General features: G+C 44.9%; 1 protein-coding gene across 3 annotated transcripts in view; it reads right to left on the reverse strand.

Annotated features, from left to right (window-relative positions):
- EDARADD (EDAR associated via death domain) overlaps positions 1-20,044 on the reverse strand; it is a 63,201-nt gene that overhangs the window by 24,922 nt on the left and 18,235 nt on the right. For all 3 annotated transcript variants that reach the window (XM_072755919.1, XM_072755918.1, XM_072755917.1), the window contains one exon: positions 14,574-14,632. In XM_072755919.1, the coding sequence (XP_072612020.1) occupies positions 14,574-14,632 (59 nt within the window). The remainder of the gene's footprint in view (positions 1-14,573; positions 14,633-20,044) is intronic.

Here is a 20,044-nt window from a genome sequence, read left to right on the forward strand (position 1 = left end):
TCTTATGGATATCTTTTAAGGCCAGTGGTCTCTCCTCCTTTTTATGGTTTTAACTGTACTGTGCCAGAGTACCAAAATATATTTAACCAGTCCCTACAGATGGAATGTAAGTTATCTGCAATTTTTCTCTATTTCAAACACACTCTGTTATGATTTCTGTAGGATAATTAAAAAGAGATCACCTGATCAATGAGTAATAGATGCTGCCAGTGTTCTGAAAGTTGTATCAATTTGCACTCTCAACTGTGCAGGCAGGTGGCTGCACCCCAACACCCACACCAATGGAAAATCTAAGTGAAAATTCTAACTCACTAGTGAAATTTAAAGGCATTACAGCCAATAAAGCACTGAATGATAATGAGAACAGAGCCTTTAAGTCAAACAATTAGAGTAGATATAATGAGGGACTGTATAATTTAATGACTAATAAACTCTTCTTATGCTGTTCTTAAGGAAATAATTACTAAGTGCTAGAAAGCCAGCATTTCTGCCCTTTGGCTTATATGTGCCTTGCCACAAAAATATTATTTTGACTTGGCTCAGATGTAGAAATAAGTTAAAGAAACATCAAATTAGAGTACAGATCATCCTTAACTTATAACAGAATTATATCCCAATAAACCATTGTCAGTTAAAAATATTCTAAATTGAAAATGTATTACTACATCAAACCTACCAAACACCCTAGCTCAGCCCCGCTGATCTTAAGCATGCTAGGAACACCTACGTTAGCTGGGGAGCCTGGGTGGAACAGTCAGTTAAGCATCAGACTCTTGGTTTCAGCTCAGGTGGTGATCTTGGGGTTGTGGGATCAAGCCCCATGCTCAGCAGGGGTCTGCTTAAGCTTCTCTCCCTCTTCCTCTGCCCCTCCCTCCCACATACTCTCTCTCTCTCAAATAAATAAATCTTAAAAAAAGAAAAAAGAAAAAAGAAAAAAAATAAAAAATAAATTAAAAAGAACACTTACATTAGCCTACAGTTGGGCAAGATCATCAAATATGGAGCCTACTTGATAATAAAGTGTTGCAGAATTCATGCCATTGATTGAGTACCATACTGGAAGTGGGAAGCAGAAGGGTTATGTGGGTGCAGAATGGTTGTCAGTGTTGGCTATTGACCTTTGTGGTTGCATGGCTGCCTGGGAGCTGGGGCTGCAGGCCAGCCTCAGGAGAGAAAATTATACCGTGGATCGCTAGCCTGGGAAAAGATCCAAATCCAAAATTTGAAGTGTGGTTTCTACTGAACATGTGTCACTTTGCACCACACTAAAGCCAAAAAAATTGTAAGTTGGCTTGTCCTAAGTCGGGGACTGTCTGTACCTTGATTTTTCTTTTAAAATTTCATTTCTGGGAAGTTTATTAAGGCCCTGGAATGGTGACTGCAGTGGGCAGCATGAATTTGTAGTGGGAACAGCAGTTTACATTTCACTCTCTTCTCCAGCATTCAGAAACACAGCATGCACGTGGTCCTGGTCTACCCAAGCCCAAGGATTTGGCAAGGCAAGTTCCACTAATAATCAGTAAGAGGAGCACCAGCACCAAAATGCCTGACAAAGGGAGGGCTGTTGAGAGCTGAGACTGCAGACAGGGTTGAGTTGGAGGGGACTTCAGAGTCTGAGGTGGAAGGTCTGCTCCCTGTGATAATGTGCTAGGAGATGCAGTTGTTCCCAGAGATGGCACAGAGTGAGGAGGCAGGTCAGCTGAAGATCACCATGCCGGATACCCAAATATAATCTAGAACAAGTAAGATGACACATCCTGAGGGAGTTAAGTTCTATCCTAGGAGATAGAATCCCAGATCATTGTGTGTTTTAGACAAAACTGCCTAGGATATCAAGACCAAGAAAGAATCTACCCCTTTCAAACACCCTAAGCAGATTCACCTGATCTTACTTAATTTTAACTTTCTAGGGGTTTGTGTATCTATTCCCTAATGGGGCACCCCATCACCGTAGCAGAGGTGGGGGCGTCAAGCACACAGACTGGGTGGGAAGGTGGCTAAAGAAAGGGGGAAGGGAGAGGGAAGGGGGGGCAAATGTGTACTACTTGCATTTACAGAATAGGTGGTTTCCATCCCAGCAAAACCCACCCTTGAAATTCCTTGTCCTTCCTCTGAAGTTCCAGACAGCTGTGTATCGAGAGACCTCTCCAAGCCTGTTTCAAAAAGGAGCAATCTATTTTGGACGGGTAGTTAGTGACCGCAAAGCTGAAGGAAGTCCCTGTCACCAGAGTTAAAAATAGCAAGTTCAGGTTCCAGGGAAAGTTTCTCTAGTTTTACCTAAACAGCACTGCTTCCTCATTCTCAGGACATTGTCTCAGGGATGTGGCGAGACACTACCAAGGACTTCCTACAGCCAACACAATCAAAGCACAAACTACAGGACTCACCAATCTGTTAAACAGATCTTGTTGGCGCTTGAAACAGGAGTGCCGCAGAAGGGCAGGTAGGGGCCTGCCAGGCTGACTCCCGGGAGATACCATCGACAGCAAGCGCTGCTTGGGTCCATTCCCTGTCATTATAATGCGCATAATTGCTTCGGGTTTGCACAGAGTCTGCTAGATTTGGTTGCGCTGCCAAGGCCATGAGGCTGTTGGAAAGAATTTTGCCAGCTACCTCTCAACCTAATTTAAAGAAAAGAGCAACCCTACCGTTTTCTGGTTTTATTCCAGTAGCTTTTACCCAAGCTTACTCTGCCAGACAGCCAGCATTTAGAACCAGGAAAAGCCTAAAAGCTCCCTAGGCAAGAGGCTCATCAGCAAGTGGTAACAGCAGCTGCTACTGACTCAGAAATGCTGGGTATGGGGGGTGGGGGAAGGTGACACTGGACAAGGCACAGGTCCCAACTCTCTGCCTCATCAACTATCTCTGGTTCCCTTCATGGGAAACAGAAGAAATCACGAACAACATGATTTTCATGGGCCCCTTTGGCTCTAACAATACCAAGCTGTCAGTATGCAATGTCTGGCCCAAACCCACTTTCTAAATTGTCAGGATTGGCACACTCAGCTGCCCTGTGACTTAGGCCTGGTGGCAAAGAGTTTAGGAGAGAAGGCACAATAGGCAGGACATGGGCCTCTCGGAGCTGGGAGGCAGGTGATGACCCAGAGATAGCCTGGGTGGCACAGTTGGTTGAGCAAATGATTCTTGGTTTCAGCTCAAGTTGCGATCTCAGTGTCTTGGAATAGAGCCCCACATTGGGCTCTACACTCAATGCAGAGTCTGCTTGAGATTCTCTCTCCTTCTCACTCTGCCCTTCCCCCTGCTCTCTCTCTCTCTAAAATAAGAGCTTAAAAAAAAAAAGAAAAAGAGGAAGGAAGGAAGGAAGGAAGGAAAGAAAGAAAGAAAGAAAGAAAGAAAGAAAGAAAGAAAGAAAGAAAGAAAGAAAGACAGGCACGGATGGTAGGTGAGGGGTCAAGGCCATGGGGGAGAGTCCCACGTAAAATACAAAACATGTGTCCTTGGAAAGAAAAGACTTCTGTTTCTTTAGTGAATAAACAAGACACAAGATTGGCCACAAGGTCTGGGGCTGCTACTTTAGCATCAATCATTAACTAAGATAGTTCTCTAGCTCACAGAGGGTTGAGAATTTCAGTCTTGGTCATCCTACCGTACTTTGTGTGATACTATCCACAAGCATGCTTGGCATTCCATGGCTTAAAAACTGGGTGTGGGCACCCGTCTACTCTGGGCAACATAATGTGCAACTTTATTTTTGAGACATCTTATTGAATTTTGAAGAAATCAGTTATCAATAGGCTTTCAATAGATAAAACACCATCTTCTATTTGGTGGCATTTGTCACTAGAAACAGATTTGAGCTCTTATAACTTGTTGGGAGGAAGATCAGACTGGCGGTCTGGTCTGTTAGGTCTAGTCTGTCAACACAAATGCAAATGTAAGTCTAAGAAATTTACAGCTTTACAAGGGGGGTGGGGTGGGGAGGGAGAGGCAGGGGAAGGACGTGCACTCCAGCAGTATTTCAGATAGCAAAACAGCTGAAACAATGTCAAGCTCTACAATAAAGAAACTCTTAAATTACCTCATGGCCAAGAATATAACGGGATATGAGATGGGACGTTTTCCTAGTGTCTTAAGAGTTTTGACAGCGGGAGCCAGGGGGGCGCTGGGGGGTGCTGGGTGGCTCAGTGGTTGAGCATCTGCCTTCAGTTCAGGTCGTGATCCCAGGGTCCTGGGATCAAGTTCAGCACTGGGCTCCCTGCAAGGAGCCTGCTTCTCCCTCTGCCTATGTCTCTGCCTCTCTCTGTGTGTCTCTCATGAATGAATAAATAAAATCTAAATAAATAAGAGTTTTGATTGGGGCCAAAAGTGGAGGACATTGGTATGCACACATTCCACAGAGAGGTGCCAGGTAAACCCCAAAGGACTAGCAAATAAGTGGCCAAAGTGGCAGTGTGAGCATTACCTCAACACCACCTTCAGCTTATATAAGAGATTTCTTTGAAGAATCGGAAGAAGTAAGGGCTGTGGTTGTTATCCATCCCCTGCCATCAGGAGGAAGGGAGCCTCTCTGCCCACTCAAGCCAGGTGAGGGTGCCTCAGGAGCACTGCCTGTGAAGGGTGCTTGCTGGAAGGTAGAGACCAATCTCTCACTACTTGGCTGGATGACCCCTGATGTGTAGAACCTTCAGGAGCAACCCTTCTGCCACTGGGAGGCCCTCACCTGCATGTATGAGGAAGTTACAAGTTTCCCATGGCCAAATGGACTGGAGCCATCTTGAAAGGACCCTACTCAGGTAAGAGAGGTGTGATACACCCCCGGAGGGAAGTGCCTGGGGTTGGCTGTTGGGGACAGATGAGAACATCCAGCTGGGAGTGCTCAGTCCACATATGGTACTATGTTCTCACTTGGGTTAGGAGAGGGAAATACATCCATATCTCTTTGGGCCTCAAATTTCAATCAGGCCTGAGCTGGGGTAAGGAGACAAGCTTGAGTTTTGAGGCCAAGAGTTAATTAAGGACAGCATGGTGTTCATTTAAATGCAATATAACCAGATACTTATTGAGCATTTACTGTGTGCCAGGGGACTGGTACTATTCTACTCATTTTACAAAGGAGGAAACTGACTTCAGGTCAGGTAACCAGCTCAGGGTGATAGAGCTAGGGGCCTAGGAGGTCTGTTTGGTTCCCAAGCCCATGGTGAGGCCAGTAGCAGCCACAAGCACAGAGTCTGGCATCAGAATGCCTATGTGGTTCAAATCTTGGCTCTATTGCTCAGTAGCTGAGTCACCTTAAAGAAATTATTTAACCACTCTGTGTCAGAGTGTACACCTTTAAAATAGACATAGTAATAGTACATCCCACCTAGGGTCATTTGGAAGATGAAATGAGTTCATACAGGTGAGTGCTTGGTATAACTCTTGGCCTTAAAGATGTTAACTATAATTATAATTATAATTATTATTCCATTGATTAGATCCCATTAATATCCTAGAATGCTTAGGATACTGTATTAAGTTAAAAAAAAAAAAAAAAGGAGGGGCACCCTGGTGGCTCGGTCAGTTGAGTATCCGACTCTTGGTTTCGGCTCAGGTCACGATCTCAGGGTCATGGGATGAAGCCCCACATCAGGCTCCACACTTGGTGGGAAGTCTGCTTGGGATTCTTTCTTTCTCTCTCTCTCTCTCTCCCCATCCCACTTGTGCTCTTTCTCTAAAATAAATAAATAAATCTCTCTCTAAAAAAATAAAGAAAGAAAACATTACATTGTTTGGACACTGTGATCATAACCATATACAAAATAGTTTTATCCATACAAAGGGAAAAAAAGGAAATAATACCTCCCTTATCTCCCCTTTATAAGAATATGAATCTATTTGGAGGTTAGTTGGGAAACCTCTGGCGTTCTGCTTGCAAGAGGATGTAAACAATCAGGGTGTATATTTTATGCAGAGATTAGCAGTCAGTATACACAGTACCCCAGATGCCAGAAGATGCATATTCATCCATCCATTCCACTTATTAAATTCCTACTGAATATTAGGTTCCAAGATAAATGCGGTAATATAATCAACACCAAATCACTGAATGCTGTTTTAGGTTGAATTATGCCTCCCCACTCCTGGTTCCCCACTCCAAGTTCATACATCAGAGTCCTAACCTCAGTACCTGATGATACTTGAACATAAGGTCTTTCTGGAAGTAATCAGGTCAAAGAGATGTCATCAGCATGGCCCCCAATCTAATAGGACTGGTGTCCTTTTTTTTTTTTTTTTAAAGATTTTACTTATTTATTCATGAGAGACACACAGAGACAGGCAGAGATACAGGCAGAGGGGGGGAAAAGCAGGCTCCCTGTGGGGAGCCCGAAGCAGGACTCAGGATCATGCCTTGAGCTGAAGGCAGATGCTCAACCACTGAGCTACCAAGATGCCCCAGGACTGGTGTCCTTAGAAAAAGGGGAAATTCAGAGACAGATGCCACACAGGGCTATACCTGGTAGCAGGTGGAGCAGCCTGCATGCATGGAAAATGAATGTTAATGCTGTGGGCATGTCTGGACCCCACACCCCGTGGATGCATGGTCCACCTTGGCCTTCCTCACTCTGCCGTGCAGTGAAGTTCCCAGGACATTAAGAACTATCAGTATAGGAGCGTACCCCAAACCATTTCAGTTAGAATCTCTGAGGGATGGGACCCAGGCATTGGTATATTGTAAAGGTCCTCCGAGTGATTCCCACGTACAGTCAGGGGCTGGAACCACTGGGCTAAACAGATCTTAGATGGGCACTAATTTTAGTAGGAAAATCTAATTCTGTTTTGTGTGGGCTGCTAATAGATGCTTCACATGTTTTAAAAATCTGTCCTTAAGGATTCTCATTACGGCCCATAGGGCCGGATCGTATAGCTGCCACCTGAGGTGCGAAGGACCCCTGCCCCTTCTGTGTCCTAAGTCATGTGCCAGATTCACAGACTAAATGGCCAAGAAGGAGCAGGTGGTGAGAGGATACGGCAGACGAAGGGTAAGAGGCACATGTGTGACTAATCTCATGATAACTTCAACTGCAGATGGAGGTTAACATGAACTATTATTCATACATCAGCCTCGCTATGAACAGGTGAATTTAACCCATGGCCAGGTGCTGTCCCTCCCACTCAGCAATTTTGTTTGCCAGAGGGGAAGTGGGTGCATCTTTCTGGCTTGGGAAGGTTCTGCCCTCCCTCTTCTGGTTCTGGAAGCTCAGAGCTCCTACCACCAGGCGGGCGCACTCCCTCCTCTCCCCGCCTGCCTCTCTTCTCACAGATGGCCAGCAGGGTGGGCTCACTCCTGCTCTCCCCCTCTCCCCAGATAACAGGATTGACCCAGAGCACGATAGAGTCCACGCCTCAAGCTGGGTTTGCTCCCTTGCATGTCCTGCCAGCTCAGCTCTCCTCTGTGAACTTCTGGAGGGAGAAACCTGGCCTTGCGGGTCCCCTGCAAGCCACACAGCCACAAGAGGGCCCGGGTGGGCGGAAGGGGTGAGGCTGCGCACACCTGAATTAGCATGGTTTTTGATTTCTGGGGACTCTGCAAGTCTTCTGCCTTGACTGGTTTCTTCGTTTTATTTTGTTTTTTAACATGTTCCAAAAATGCATTATTTGCTCTGGCACCCTGAACACAGCAAGCTTGATTCCCACTCCCTATCCCTAACTCCCATGTTGCCTTGGTGGCCCCCTCACCGTCCCCTTCCCCTACTTCTCTCTGAGCACCATTACCAGTAGAAATACTCTATGTACCATTTGTTCCTCACTTACTAGTTACATGCCCAGAAGCATCTATGATGTGCTGGATGGCATTTTAAGAGCTTAAGGAAGATCAATTCATTTTTCCCTCACTGCCCAAATTAGTTGTTTTCCTATTTTTGACAGTAACCACCCCCCTGCCAACCATGTACCAGGTCACCAGTGGAGGTTCCCTGAGCAAGCCTTCCATGCTTCCCTTCGCATCAGCCCCAAGCCCTGACTGATGCCAAACCCTTTCATCTCCTTCAGAACGTGGTGTCCTTTGGTTCTTGTTTTGTTCTGTTGGCAAGTGTTTCTATGAGTTGAATTATGTTCTCTTCCCCCTCAAAGAGATACATTGGGGTCCTGGCCTCCAGCGCCTCATAACGTGGCTGTATTTTGGGATGGGCTCTTTACAGAGGTATGAAGTTCCAGTGACATCATGAGGGTGGACCCTATGCCAACATGCCTGGTGTCCTTATGGAAAGGGGACGTTTATACAGAGAGGCACACACATAAGGAAGATGGTGTGAAGACATAGGGAGGAGATGGCCATTGACAAGCAAGGGCGGAGGCTTGGGACAGAGCCTGTCCCCAGCACCCTAGAAGGATCGATCTCAGACTTACAGCCTCCAGAGCCATGACATTCTACTCGTGGTGCTTTGCAACAGCAGCACAGATGTTGGGAATGGCACCCTCCCATCTTCATTCTCCCCTTCACATCCTGCCCCTAAGCCCTTGAAATCACTTTCCTGGGTGAGCACCACTACCGCAGTGTTTCTCCCTAGCTATCACCTAGACGATCCACTGCTAGGCCGACTTGTCTAAAACTCTGTTCTTATGCCATCATTCTATGGGGAGACTCTTCCAGAAAGCCCCCCAGGGCTGGGAGACCAAGACCAAGCTCCCATACTGGCACTCAAGACCTTGGCCCAGAGCAGCATTTTCCAAAGTGGAGCTGTTAACCTTGCTGGATGCCCAGGTTGACGGGTGTGCCCAGGTGGTGGGAGAAGCTTGCTTACCTGCTGAATGAACTCAACCAGCAGTCTCCTCTCTCTCCCTTCCCTTATAGATATGTGCTAAGATTCTCCAAGAACCTAAGGAAGAGTTTCTCAGCTTACCTGCCTACAGAGCCTCTGTTCTGGGAGTATCCATAAACATTCCTACTCAGCCCTCCAGCCTGGAGATTTCAAATGCTAACTTTGACCGTAGCTCTAAGCATTCACCATTATATCCCCAGCATCTAAAAGAGTGACAGTATCAAATACTTAATGGATAGATGGATGCGGCATCATCTATCCTGTCGCAATCCATTTCCAATTAATCAAATGCTACCATGCCACTGCCTTGTTCACAACGGCCTCTGGCCTTCCTACTGTATGGACAGAACACACCCTGTAGCCCCCAATCTCCTCACTAGATCCATTTAAGTGTTGCCATTCAAAAGGCTGCTCAGATCTGACATCAGCTATCTCAGCTCCCAGAGTCTTTACATCTAAGAGAATGCTTACATCTTTACCTCTCCAGCCTTCTTTTGTCTCTGAAAAAGTTGAGATTCTTACTTTAAAAATGCTAATTCATTGATATGTGCCTCGGATGACTTTGTCTGATATATGTGTGCCTCTATCTTCCCTGCTAGATTATACATACCTTCAGGGAAATCAGTATGTTGGGTGTTCCCCAAAGAACTTTTTTTTAAATAGGCTCCACACTCAGTGTGAAGCCCAATGTGGGGACTTGAACTCATGACCCCAAGATCAAGACCTGAGCTGAGATCAAGAGACAGTCACTTAACCAACTGAGCCACCCAGGTGCTCCCCTACCCCAGAACATTTTTGGGCACATTACCAAAAATTTTTGCTAGGAACATTAATTCCAAAAGGAAAACAAACCCCACTAATATTACACTTCTTCTTCTTTTCCTGTTTTGAATCTCTCCACTCCTAGTAATACTTTATCTTTTAAGATCTGCTATTTCCCATCCTGGAAAAAAAGCAGCTTTTTTCCTGTATTTTCTAACACCTTCAAACAAGAATTGAATACTTTTCCTTGCTCCCTTAAGGAAGCAGACTTTCTTATCACCCACTCACTCTTTAAGACTTGCAATTACATTTCTGTCTCGACCAATTTCTGCTTCTAAACTCCTTTTCTTCCTCTGGCCTCTAGAATGAGGTGTTCCTTAAGCTTCTACCCTTGGCTCCTCTCTCCCCTCGCTCCTTGGCAGTCTCATTCACTCCTGAGGCTTCAGCTGTAACCTCCTTTATAAAATAAATAAATAAATAAAATATTTTATTTATTTATTCAGAAGAGACACACAGAAAGAGGCAGAGACACAGGCGGAGGGAGAAGCAGGGAGCCCGATGTGGGACTTGACCTGGGACTGTGGGATCCCACCTCTGAGCTACCCAGGTGTAACCTCCTGCTGTGAGAGTCCTAAGCCAGTACCTAGAGCTGCGTTTTCTGGTACTCACTGGGCATTGCCGCAAATCTCACATACCAACTTCTACAAACCTTCATCTCTTTCTTCACAGCCCACACACAAACAGAACATAACGCCAGCAACACATGAATCTTACCTTCTTCCTGAATTCTCTTTATAGTCTCAGTAGGAACAGCTCCCAGCTACAGGCTTGAAATTTAGCCTCATCCCCTCTGCTGTCCCCCTGGGCTCCCCAGTATGGTCATGTGGCCATCACTTACAATCCCCAATACCTTCCCTCCACCTAGTGTCTGGCATTCAGGTGTCTGGGGCCCTGGCTCCAATGTATTCCTCAGTTTTATTACCTAGAATCTCCTAATACTTCAGCTCCAGGCAAAGTATTTGTCAGTGGCTCTCTCCTCAGAGCACTGACATGTACCACTGCTCGTAGCAGGGCTGCTATCACCACCGTACCCTCGGACATGCATCCCAGAATCAATTTCCATGTCAGGGACGGTAATACCAGCAACCAATCAAACTGATGGTGCAACCATGTCACAAACTTGATATCTGTGAGATAACATTACATGACAAAACCAAGATATATTTACAAACAATTTTTATAATTTTTCATGTGAAGAAAAATGTATGAGGGAATACATCCAAATGACAAAAAAAAATGGTTATGTTAGAGTAGTGGACTTGTGAATGAGGTTTTTAATTTTTTTAGATTCTAAATTTTACTTTATGTGTTTTTTAAAATACATTTTTATTTTTGGGGCGCCTGGGTGGCTCAATTGAGCATTGGACTCTTCAGTTTCAGCTCAGTCATGAACTTGGGGTCGTGAGATCGAGCCCCATGTCAGGGTCTGCACTCAGCATGGAGAGCTGCTTGAGATTCTCCCCACCTCCCTCTGTCCCTCCCCCTGCTTGTGTGTGCTCTCCTCCTCTAAAATACCTCTTTTAAAAAAGAGGTATTTAAAAAAAAATGCATGTTTATTTTAGAATAGTTTCAGAATTACAGTTAACTTGAGTAGATGTTATAGAGAGTTCTTATATACCCTACACTCCATTTCCTTTATTATTAACATCTTACATTAGTATTATTCTTTAGTCACAACTAAATGAGCTAGTACTTTCATGTGGTTTCTAAAACTTAAAAGATAAAATACCTTTGGTTTGGTAACACCAAATAAACAACATAGAGGAGAATGTCATTCTTTCTATAACCTCTAACTCCAAGTTAGTAACCTGATATTTATTATTTTTCTTATTACTTTGGTTTCCTCTTGGCACAGATTGTTGGCTACAAATTGGAACGAATTTTTAGTCTCATTTGCCATATGTTTGTGCCTGTAGTTCATGTAGTTGAAACTTAATTGTTGGATAAACATTCTGGAAAGTGTTTCCTTGAACATGAAGTTCCATATATATATATATATATATATATTTTTTTTTTTTTCTAAGTAAGCTCCACGCCCAGCATGGACCCAATGCAGGGATTGAACTCAAAACCTTGAGATCAAGACCTGAGCTAAAATCAAGAGTCGGACGCTGAAACAACTGAGATACCCAAGTGTCTCAAGTTCCATAGACATTTTTAAGCCTTGTGAATCATCCCCACATCTAGAGTCTCATGTTGTGTGCATTGCTTTGCCAGCAAGTCTGTAAACTCTGTGGGGTTTTTCTCTCCTCCCTGTCCCTCACTCCTGCTTTTTCTTACGTCCAATAACACCCAGTCCAGATCTCGTCTCAGAGCATATGCTCAACAAATGCCACTTGTAATAAATTGTAGAAGCAGGACAGGCTCTAGTAGATGGAGTATGGGTGTTAAGCTCCTAAAAGTAAAGGATTCTTTATGAAATTTGTCCGAGGTGTCAGACTTTGACTTTGTACACCAGGAGGCTGCAATGTTTTCCTCTGCATCTTCAAAGAAGTGGACATTAGTTCTAAAATGATAAAAATCCTTAACACACCAAATGTTACATATTTTGAAGAACATATTTTCAGGTTGCTTTTAATGTCAGACTCTAGAAAATGGACTGTGGGGTTTGTTTGTTTGTTTGTTTAAATGTTGCTCCCCTAGTGAATTTTCTTTCTTCTAACTGCCAGGTTAGTTTTAAAGAATCCTTCTGGACACCTAGCAGTGAGAACAAATCCTATAGATTATCAAAGAAATAACTGAAGTAGCTATGTACAGTCCTACTTTTCATAGGAATATAAGACAATATCTTTTTAAACAACTGAATAAAATCTTGAATATGTTTCTTCTCCTTTTATTCATTGATAGATCTTTTTATTTTTTAAGAATTTATTTATTTATTAGAGAGAGAGAGAACATGAGTGGAAGAAGGGGCAGAGGGAGAAGCAGACTCTCCTCTGAGCAGGAAGCCTGATATGGGACTCCACCCCAGGACCCTGGGACTAGAGATGCTTAACTAACTGAGCTCCTCAGTTGCCCCTATTCGTTGATAGATGTATTGTCATCTTTGAGGATAGTCTTTGCTTCATATAGCCAGAACTATGACACTAAAATAAACAATTTCTGCACAGTGTCCTAAGGTATATTCTGTACCTAACCTTAACTGGTCTTGGAAAATCCCTAAAAGCAAGCTAAACAGGGCAGCCCCGGTGGCGCAGCGGTTTAGCGCTGCCTGTAGCCCGGGGCGTGATCCTGGGGACCCGGGATCGAGTCCCACGACGGGCTCCCTGCATGGTGCCTGCTTCTCCTTCTGCCTGTGTCTCTGCCTCTTTCTCTCTAGCTGTGTCTCTATGAATAAATAAATAAAGTACTTAAAAAAATAAAGTTTAAAAAAAAAGCAAGCTAGGGATCCCTGGGTGGCGCAGCGGTTTGGCGCCTGCCTTTGGCCCAGGGCGCGATCCTGGAGACCCGGGATCGAATCCCACATCGGGCTCCCGGTGCATGGAGCCTGCTTCTCCCTCCGCCTGTGTCTCTGCCTCTCTCTCTCTCTGTGACTATCATAAATAAATAAAAAATTAAAAAAAAAAAAGCAAGTTAAACAAACAATGTAGCATTCTTGTATCTTCATGTGAGTCTGTATCACCTTACAAAACATGTGAGGAGCAAAACTTTGTTAAACAAATTAAGAAGTGCAAAAAGAGAAAGTTTCATACTTTGGGTTTACTGCAGTTGTTTATTTTTTATTATTTTTTAAGATTTTCTTTATCTATTCATGAGAGAGCTAGAGAGAGGCAGAGACACAGGCAGAGGGAGAAGCAGGCTCCATGCAGGGAGCCTGACGTGGGACTTGATCCCGGGTCTCCAGGATCAGGCCCTGGGCTGACGGCGGCACTAAACCATTGAGCCACCCGGGCGGCCCTACTGCAGTTGTTTAAATTTAGTCAGTGCCAAAGTCAATCATTAGATTGTAATTCCAAGAAAAATGCTAAGGAGTAATAAATAAGAATATGATATTCACAGCAGGTGACTGAAGAGCCCCAAACCAAAGTTAAAAGCAGCATCACTGACAACTTTCAAGAGAGCTGTGTACAATTAAATTTGACTATTTTATTAACTACTGCATAATGTTGCTTCTTTGCAAAAGTGATTTGACTATCCAAAAGCATTGCTATTAATGATTTATGACAGACTGACGTTTCATAAGCAAGCCTAAACAGAACTTTCAGTTTGTCTTGCTAAAAAGTAACTTGGTGTTATGGAATGGGCAGGATCAAACTAGCCTTTCTTGAGGCAAGACATGCTTTTCGAGACATTTGACACTCTAAATACAGTTCAGCAGATGTGAAGCATTGTGCAATTTTGCTAATGAGCTTTGAGCGAGCAGAAAGAAATGGGCTGGATGGTACCAGAAGTAGCTAAAGGACACGGTGACCCAAGGAAGCTTCTGGAAAGAGGTACCTCAAAAGGTGAAGAGTGTAATGACAGGCAATCCTCAGTTTTGGGGGGGGTACATTTTTGTCCTATCTGAAGTTTAAAATAACAACCATTTTTTCACAATCGAAAACAATACCTGGATTTGCTTTTTGGAAAAAGACAATACGAATAATGTGTTAAAGTTTAACCTCTGATGTCTGAAAAAAAAAGGAAAATATTACAAAAATGTTATTAGACCATCCAGTTCTGTTGTGGCTTAAAAAAGGGTTCCCATTCACAGCATACCAGCTCCATCTGAAAGAAAGTAGCTCTGCTCTTTCATTCACTGACATTGACTGTGTTTAGCATACTGACAAATATTCATTTTGGAGAATGGATTAAAGTTATCACAGTTACTGGAAGTAACAGAAGTTGTGTCGTGGTATATAACTGGGATGTTTAAAGATCATTCCCAGACTTATTCTTCTACCGAAAAGTCCTCTTCTTAATTTTCAAAGCTCTGGAAGATAATTTCTAAAAATAATTCTTGTTGGATTAGCAAGTGCCTAAGGGTGAAAATATAACTGAAATGATTCTTACCTGGTGACGCACCTCAGAATTTGCTGGGCAGTTCAAAGTAATTGGATCACAGTCCTCAGCTGGGGGGGAAAAAGACACAAGGCTTGATCAAGAACATGCTCTGCAGCGTAAGGCCTGTAATTAGGACTCAGAATTAGGGGCTGCCTGGAATCTGGTAAAATCAAGAGGGCCTTGGGTCTCCTGTCCTCTCTGCTTCCATGAATGAGGCCCCATAGCTATACCTCCACTGCCTGGGAGGGCACCAGTCGCAGTTCCCACCTAACCCCTGAGTATTTTCTTTTAAGATTTTATTTATCTATTGATGAGAGATACAGAGAGAAAGAGAGAAGGGGGCAGGCAGGCAGAGGGAGAAGCAGGCTCCCTATGGGGAGCCCGATGCAGGACTCAAATCCAAGACCCTGGAATCATGACATGAGCCAAAGGCAGATGCACAACCACTGAGCCACCCAGGCACTCACCCACTGAGTATTGAGTTTCAGTTTCCTGCCAGCCCACAAAATTACTCAGATGAGTCAGTCACATACTGTGCAGAATCAGGGGCACTCCATCCTCTTGCTACTACCACCCTTAGCTGCCGCAGTCCCTGGTTGGTCATGCTGTTCCCAAGGCCAACTCCAGAGACCTTGCCTGGCTGGCAGTGTCCCCCTCTTCCAGGCCAGGAGCATAAGTGACTCTGAACTGCTGTCCTTCTCATCTGTTAGTGTCAGGTATGTGTGGCCATCCCCCTAACCCCAGGGCAGGATCCTTCCCCCATCTGGGGGTGTGAACAGGAGGTGATCAGAACAACCGGCATCATGAACAGCATGGCCCACAACTATGGAAGACACCGGGTCAGATTTAACTAACTTTGCTGACACAGTGAAGGCTGCCCGGACAGAACAGCCAGTTGCTGGCAGACTTGCACTTTGGCCTACACAGCAATATGTTGTCTTTGTCCGATGTTTGTCTTCTCTTCCAATCTAAAATGTCCTTGTTCTCAAGGTGAAATTGTTGTTGTCTATACCCCTGTTCCATGGCTGTTTGGCAGCTGAGCTTTAAGGAGTCCATCTATAAGGGTGGTGACAGCACAGCTCACCACTGAAGTCCCAGCTACCAAGGGCTGGATGAGAGCTCTCCAGGTGCTGTGTCCAGCCTGGTGGCCACCACTGATACCTGGGGTGGCCACACAGGCACCGTGATTATACTTGGCCAGTATAGGTATGACAATGGCCCTCTGTTAGGTCTGCAGGAAGGAATGAGACCACCCCCTCCCAAGGGTATCAAGGTACAAAGCAGTGGCAGCCTGTGGCCCAGGAACTGAGGGAAACGGGGAAGGAGCATTTGGCACCTGGCTGTTGTGCTGATGCCACGCCCCCAGCTGTACACCTGTGATTAGCCAAAGCTGCTTCCAGCGTGCCAAAGGACCAGTCCTGCAATCACCAGCCCGATAGTCCCTGCCCAGCCCATAAGCAGTAGAGCCCTCTTGGAGGTGGACCCCGACCCCAAGGAAACTGACTGGCATTCCCTGGAGGAAGAAATAGCTCCCTATAAGATAGGCCATCAGCCTCCCCAGACTGTCCTTGTAAACCCCCAGAAAGTCTGTCTGAAAGTGAATGCTGAGACTTCACGCAGGTGGAAATAAAAATATCCCAAGGCAATCTGCACAGATGGCATAAAAAGGAAAGAAAAGGCATGGGTGTAGCAAAGCCCAGTTTCAGCCCATTGCCTGTTGGGCCACTAGGCCACCCCTGCCTGGTTGCAATGATGATCCTGATCCTGGGTACCCCTGCTAGCATGGCCAGGGGTTAGTCCCAACCTGACGTCAGCCTGGGGTTCTGAAACTATATGAAAGCAACCACTGCCACAGGGCAGGCCCCAACCCCCATGGTACTGACTTGAGGTTGTGTAGAGGAGGAAATGCAGGAATACGAGCAGAGGATTCCCCCACCTACCTGCACCCAGAGTTTATCCAGTGATGCAAAAAGAAAAGGGGAGGGGAAATTTAAGAGAGATGGAAACAAACCTGGCTACTGGGGAGGAGATAAAAGGAAAATAAAATCTGAAGACAGAGGTCCACAGTTTGACCCAACGGGAAAGCCAACATGTACTACAATACTTCACACAGCCAACAGATGAACGAGCTGGATGGAACACCTGGGTGGCTCAGTCAGTTGAGCATCTGACTCATGATCTCAGCTCAGACTGTGATATGGAGGTGGTGGGATTGAGCCCCAAGTCAGGCTCCCACTATGCAGTGGAATCTGCTTGAGATTCTCTCTCTCTGTCCCTCTCCCTCTGCCCCTCCCCCCATAGCATGTGTGCACGTGCACTCAATTAAAAAAAAAAAAAGTGCTAGATATCTCTGTGCCTGACACCATAGGTTCTGAATTACCTTTAAAATCTGCTGAAATGCACGAACTGGCAAACTCTCATTACAGTTATACCTGGAGATGCCACTAAATGCAAACATAATCTTAGGAGAGCTCCTGAAAATAAGAGAGAGGATAGGCATGCCTCGCCCTGGCCATGAGAGCTTACTGTTTTGCCTCAATTTCCCATGGTCACAGCACCCATTGCCCTAGAGCATCCTACAGTGGTCATGGTTGCTTTGACCCCATAAATTAATATTAAATTTAATCTTTATGGATAGAAGTTGACTTGACAAAATGGGGTCCCATAGACCTCTTAGTTCACATAACTACTATGGCCTGATGTAAATTAATCAGGACCTTCAAAGATCAAAACTTATTATATGAGACCTGATAAGTGAAGGACTGATTATCTGCTGCTTTTCCATTTAACAGCTAAATCTGGCCTTTCTTAAACCTGAAAGAAAATGAATGGCACCTCACAGAGCATTACTGCAACCTTAACATGGTGGTCCCATCCACTAAGGCCCCATACTCGAAGCCCACCATTATTGAAATTCCTGACTCCATCCCATCAGCCACTAGTAAATTCTTGGCTATTACAGATGTGGCTAATAGGTTCTGTTCAGCGTCTGCTTTAGCAACCTCTCAGCTGCAATGTGCCTTCATCTCTGAAGGGACCCATACATGGTGACCAGGCTACTCATGGGGTACCTAATGGACTTGTCCTAGCAGCACATGGTCTTTGCAGGCAAGATCCTTTTTTTTTTTTTTTCAGGCAAGATCTTAACTGCACCCAACCTTATCCAGGATTAGGGGTGTAACATTACAAGGAGGACATCCACCTCTGAGGACATCCATTTGACATATTTATCCAAGCCATATACATATCCATAAAAGAGCTCACAGAAAGGGAATGGAACATGCCCTCCTCCAACCCCTCCAGTTCTTCCCCCCCCCCCCCCCCCACATGGCCCTGCCACCTTGGCTAAATTCCTAGGAATCATTTGGTAAACAAAGGGCTGCTCCACCTCTGACACTGTCAATAAAGAGTACTGGACCCTCCCAGTACCTACAAGTTAATACAAGCACAACATCTTTTAGCTCTTCTGGAATACTGGACACAACATATTCTCTATTTACATATTCTAATTACTCTCATTGCTACGGTTACTTGCAAATTGGTCCACCATAAATTTGGCTCCCTCCAACAAAAGTCTACAACCAGCTTTCTCAGAGACCCCTTCGCTCTAGGGATTTAAACAACCTCTTTATTTTCTTCCAGAAGTCTCTGGACCACCCATGCTAGCTATAAGTTGTCCACATGCTTCTGATGCAAGAAACTGCCCTCCAAGGTCCTTCTTTCTATCTCCCATTAGAGCAGCGATTGCTGGCTGCATGCTACGCTCTTCTGGAAATAGAGGCTCGCTGACCCTGTACCTGTGAGCCTCCATGCCCTGCCACACATTATGCCTTGGGTCATGGAAGCAGCACTGTACAAGCTTGACATGGCTTCTGAGGCCTTGCTACTAAGTGGACCAAAACTTGGGTCCTCTGGTGTATCCCACCCATGGAAGGGGAATGGCCTCCACTATCCTCAGTCCCTTGCCAGACACCATGGAGCTGGAAGAGGTTACTTTTCTCAGATGCCTGGGTTACCTGGAGGACCCCTTCAGATCAACTGAGTGAGTAGCAGTGGGGGTTTGTAGGCTTTACGCATGGTACCACCACCATCATACATGATGGAGCTCATGGATAGGTGTGCTTTCCAGCCCTTTCAGGATGTCCCTTATAATAGACAGGATTCAAGGGTCAGCACGATTGGCCAAACGTTGAGCAGTCATCTGAGTGCTGGATGCCCTGGCCAACAAATGGTCCCATCAGCAGGTTTTATTTATTTATTTATTTATTTATTTATTTATTTATTTATTTATTTATTTATTTATTTATTTATTACAAACTCTTGAACCATTGCCTAAAACTTGCTCACTCTGGGGTAAAGAAGTCTGGGAATCTTTTGCCTCATAGATGAACAGAATATAAGTCAAAGTAACAGATATCTCTGCATATAGTAAGATCACAGTATAAGGCCTTGTTAGAACATGCTCTATCCCCTTTGGAGTTCCAGACATTACCAATAGTGACCAAGACATTTATTTCACTTTTCAAAATACACACTGCCTATCTAAAATTCATACCTTCTAGGGCCGTGCACTCACTATTCCAATGCTACACCACATGGCCCATTCTCTCCTGGTCAAGTGTCTGTTTTGTTGTTTTTGAGAGGCCTTTCTATACCCTGTAAGTCTTAATCATCACTAAGATTTAAATTGATGCCATGGTACCACGAAGTCAACTGTGGTATAAGATGTTAGATTAAAACTCAGTATTACGTGCTGCCATGGCATCTGGTAAATCATGAAGGCCTCAAAAGGCAGAGGTACAAGCTCTCTGCACTGTGCTCTGTGGATAATACCCCCTAGCTAAACACCAGCCACAGTTCCCGCTTACCCTAGGGTATTGAGTTTCAGTTCCCTGCCAGCCCAAAGAATTACTAAGATGAGCCTCCCTGGGGAACCAGGGCACTCCATCCTCTTGCTACTACCACTCTTAGCACCACAGCCCCTGGTTGTTCATGCTGTTCCTGAGGACAACCCCATGTGAGCCTGGCTGGCTGGCAGTGTCCTCTTTCCCCCAGGCTGTGAGCATAAGTGACTTGTGAACTGCTGTCCCTCTCATCTGTCCAGTGTCAGGTGTGTGTGGCCGTCCCCTCCCCAATGGGGTGAGTAAGTGGCACTCCAAACCCAGTTCCCCTCTGCTTAATACCACATCACATTCCACACTGTTCATTAGTTAGTCCAACATTTTACTAAGCTTTTCAGAGGGCAGAGAGTGGGACTATACTTGTCTTGAGAGCTCAGCCTCCTAAAAGTCAAATTAAAGCCACGCCAGCTCTGTTGTCAAAGCAGGGATTGCCAGTGAAAGTCAAAGGAAACTAAAATGCATGTGAAATGTTTAATATCTCTCAGAAATTTAACTTTGGGGTAAAAACCTCCATTTTTAAGGAGTCTGACATATGTGTTAATGTCGCAGCTCCCTAACTTGTGGTGAAGACAGCACAAA

This window comes from Vulpes vulpes, chromosome 4, assembly GCF_048418805.1.
Source record: "Vulpes vulpes isolate BD-2025 chromosome 4, VulVul3, whole genome shotgun sequence".
Taxonomy (NCBI): Eukaryota; Metazoa; Chordata; class Mammalia; order Carnivora; family Canidae; genus Vulpes; species Vulpes vulpes.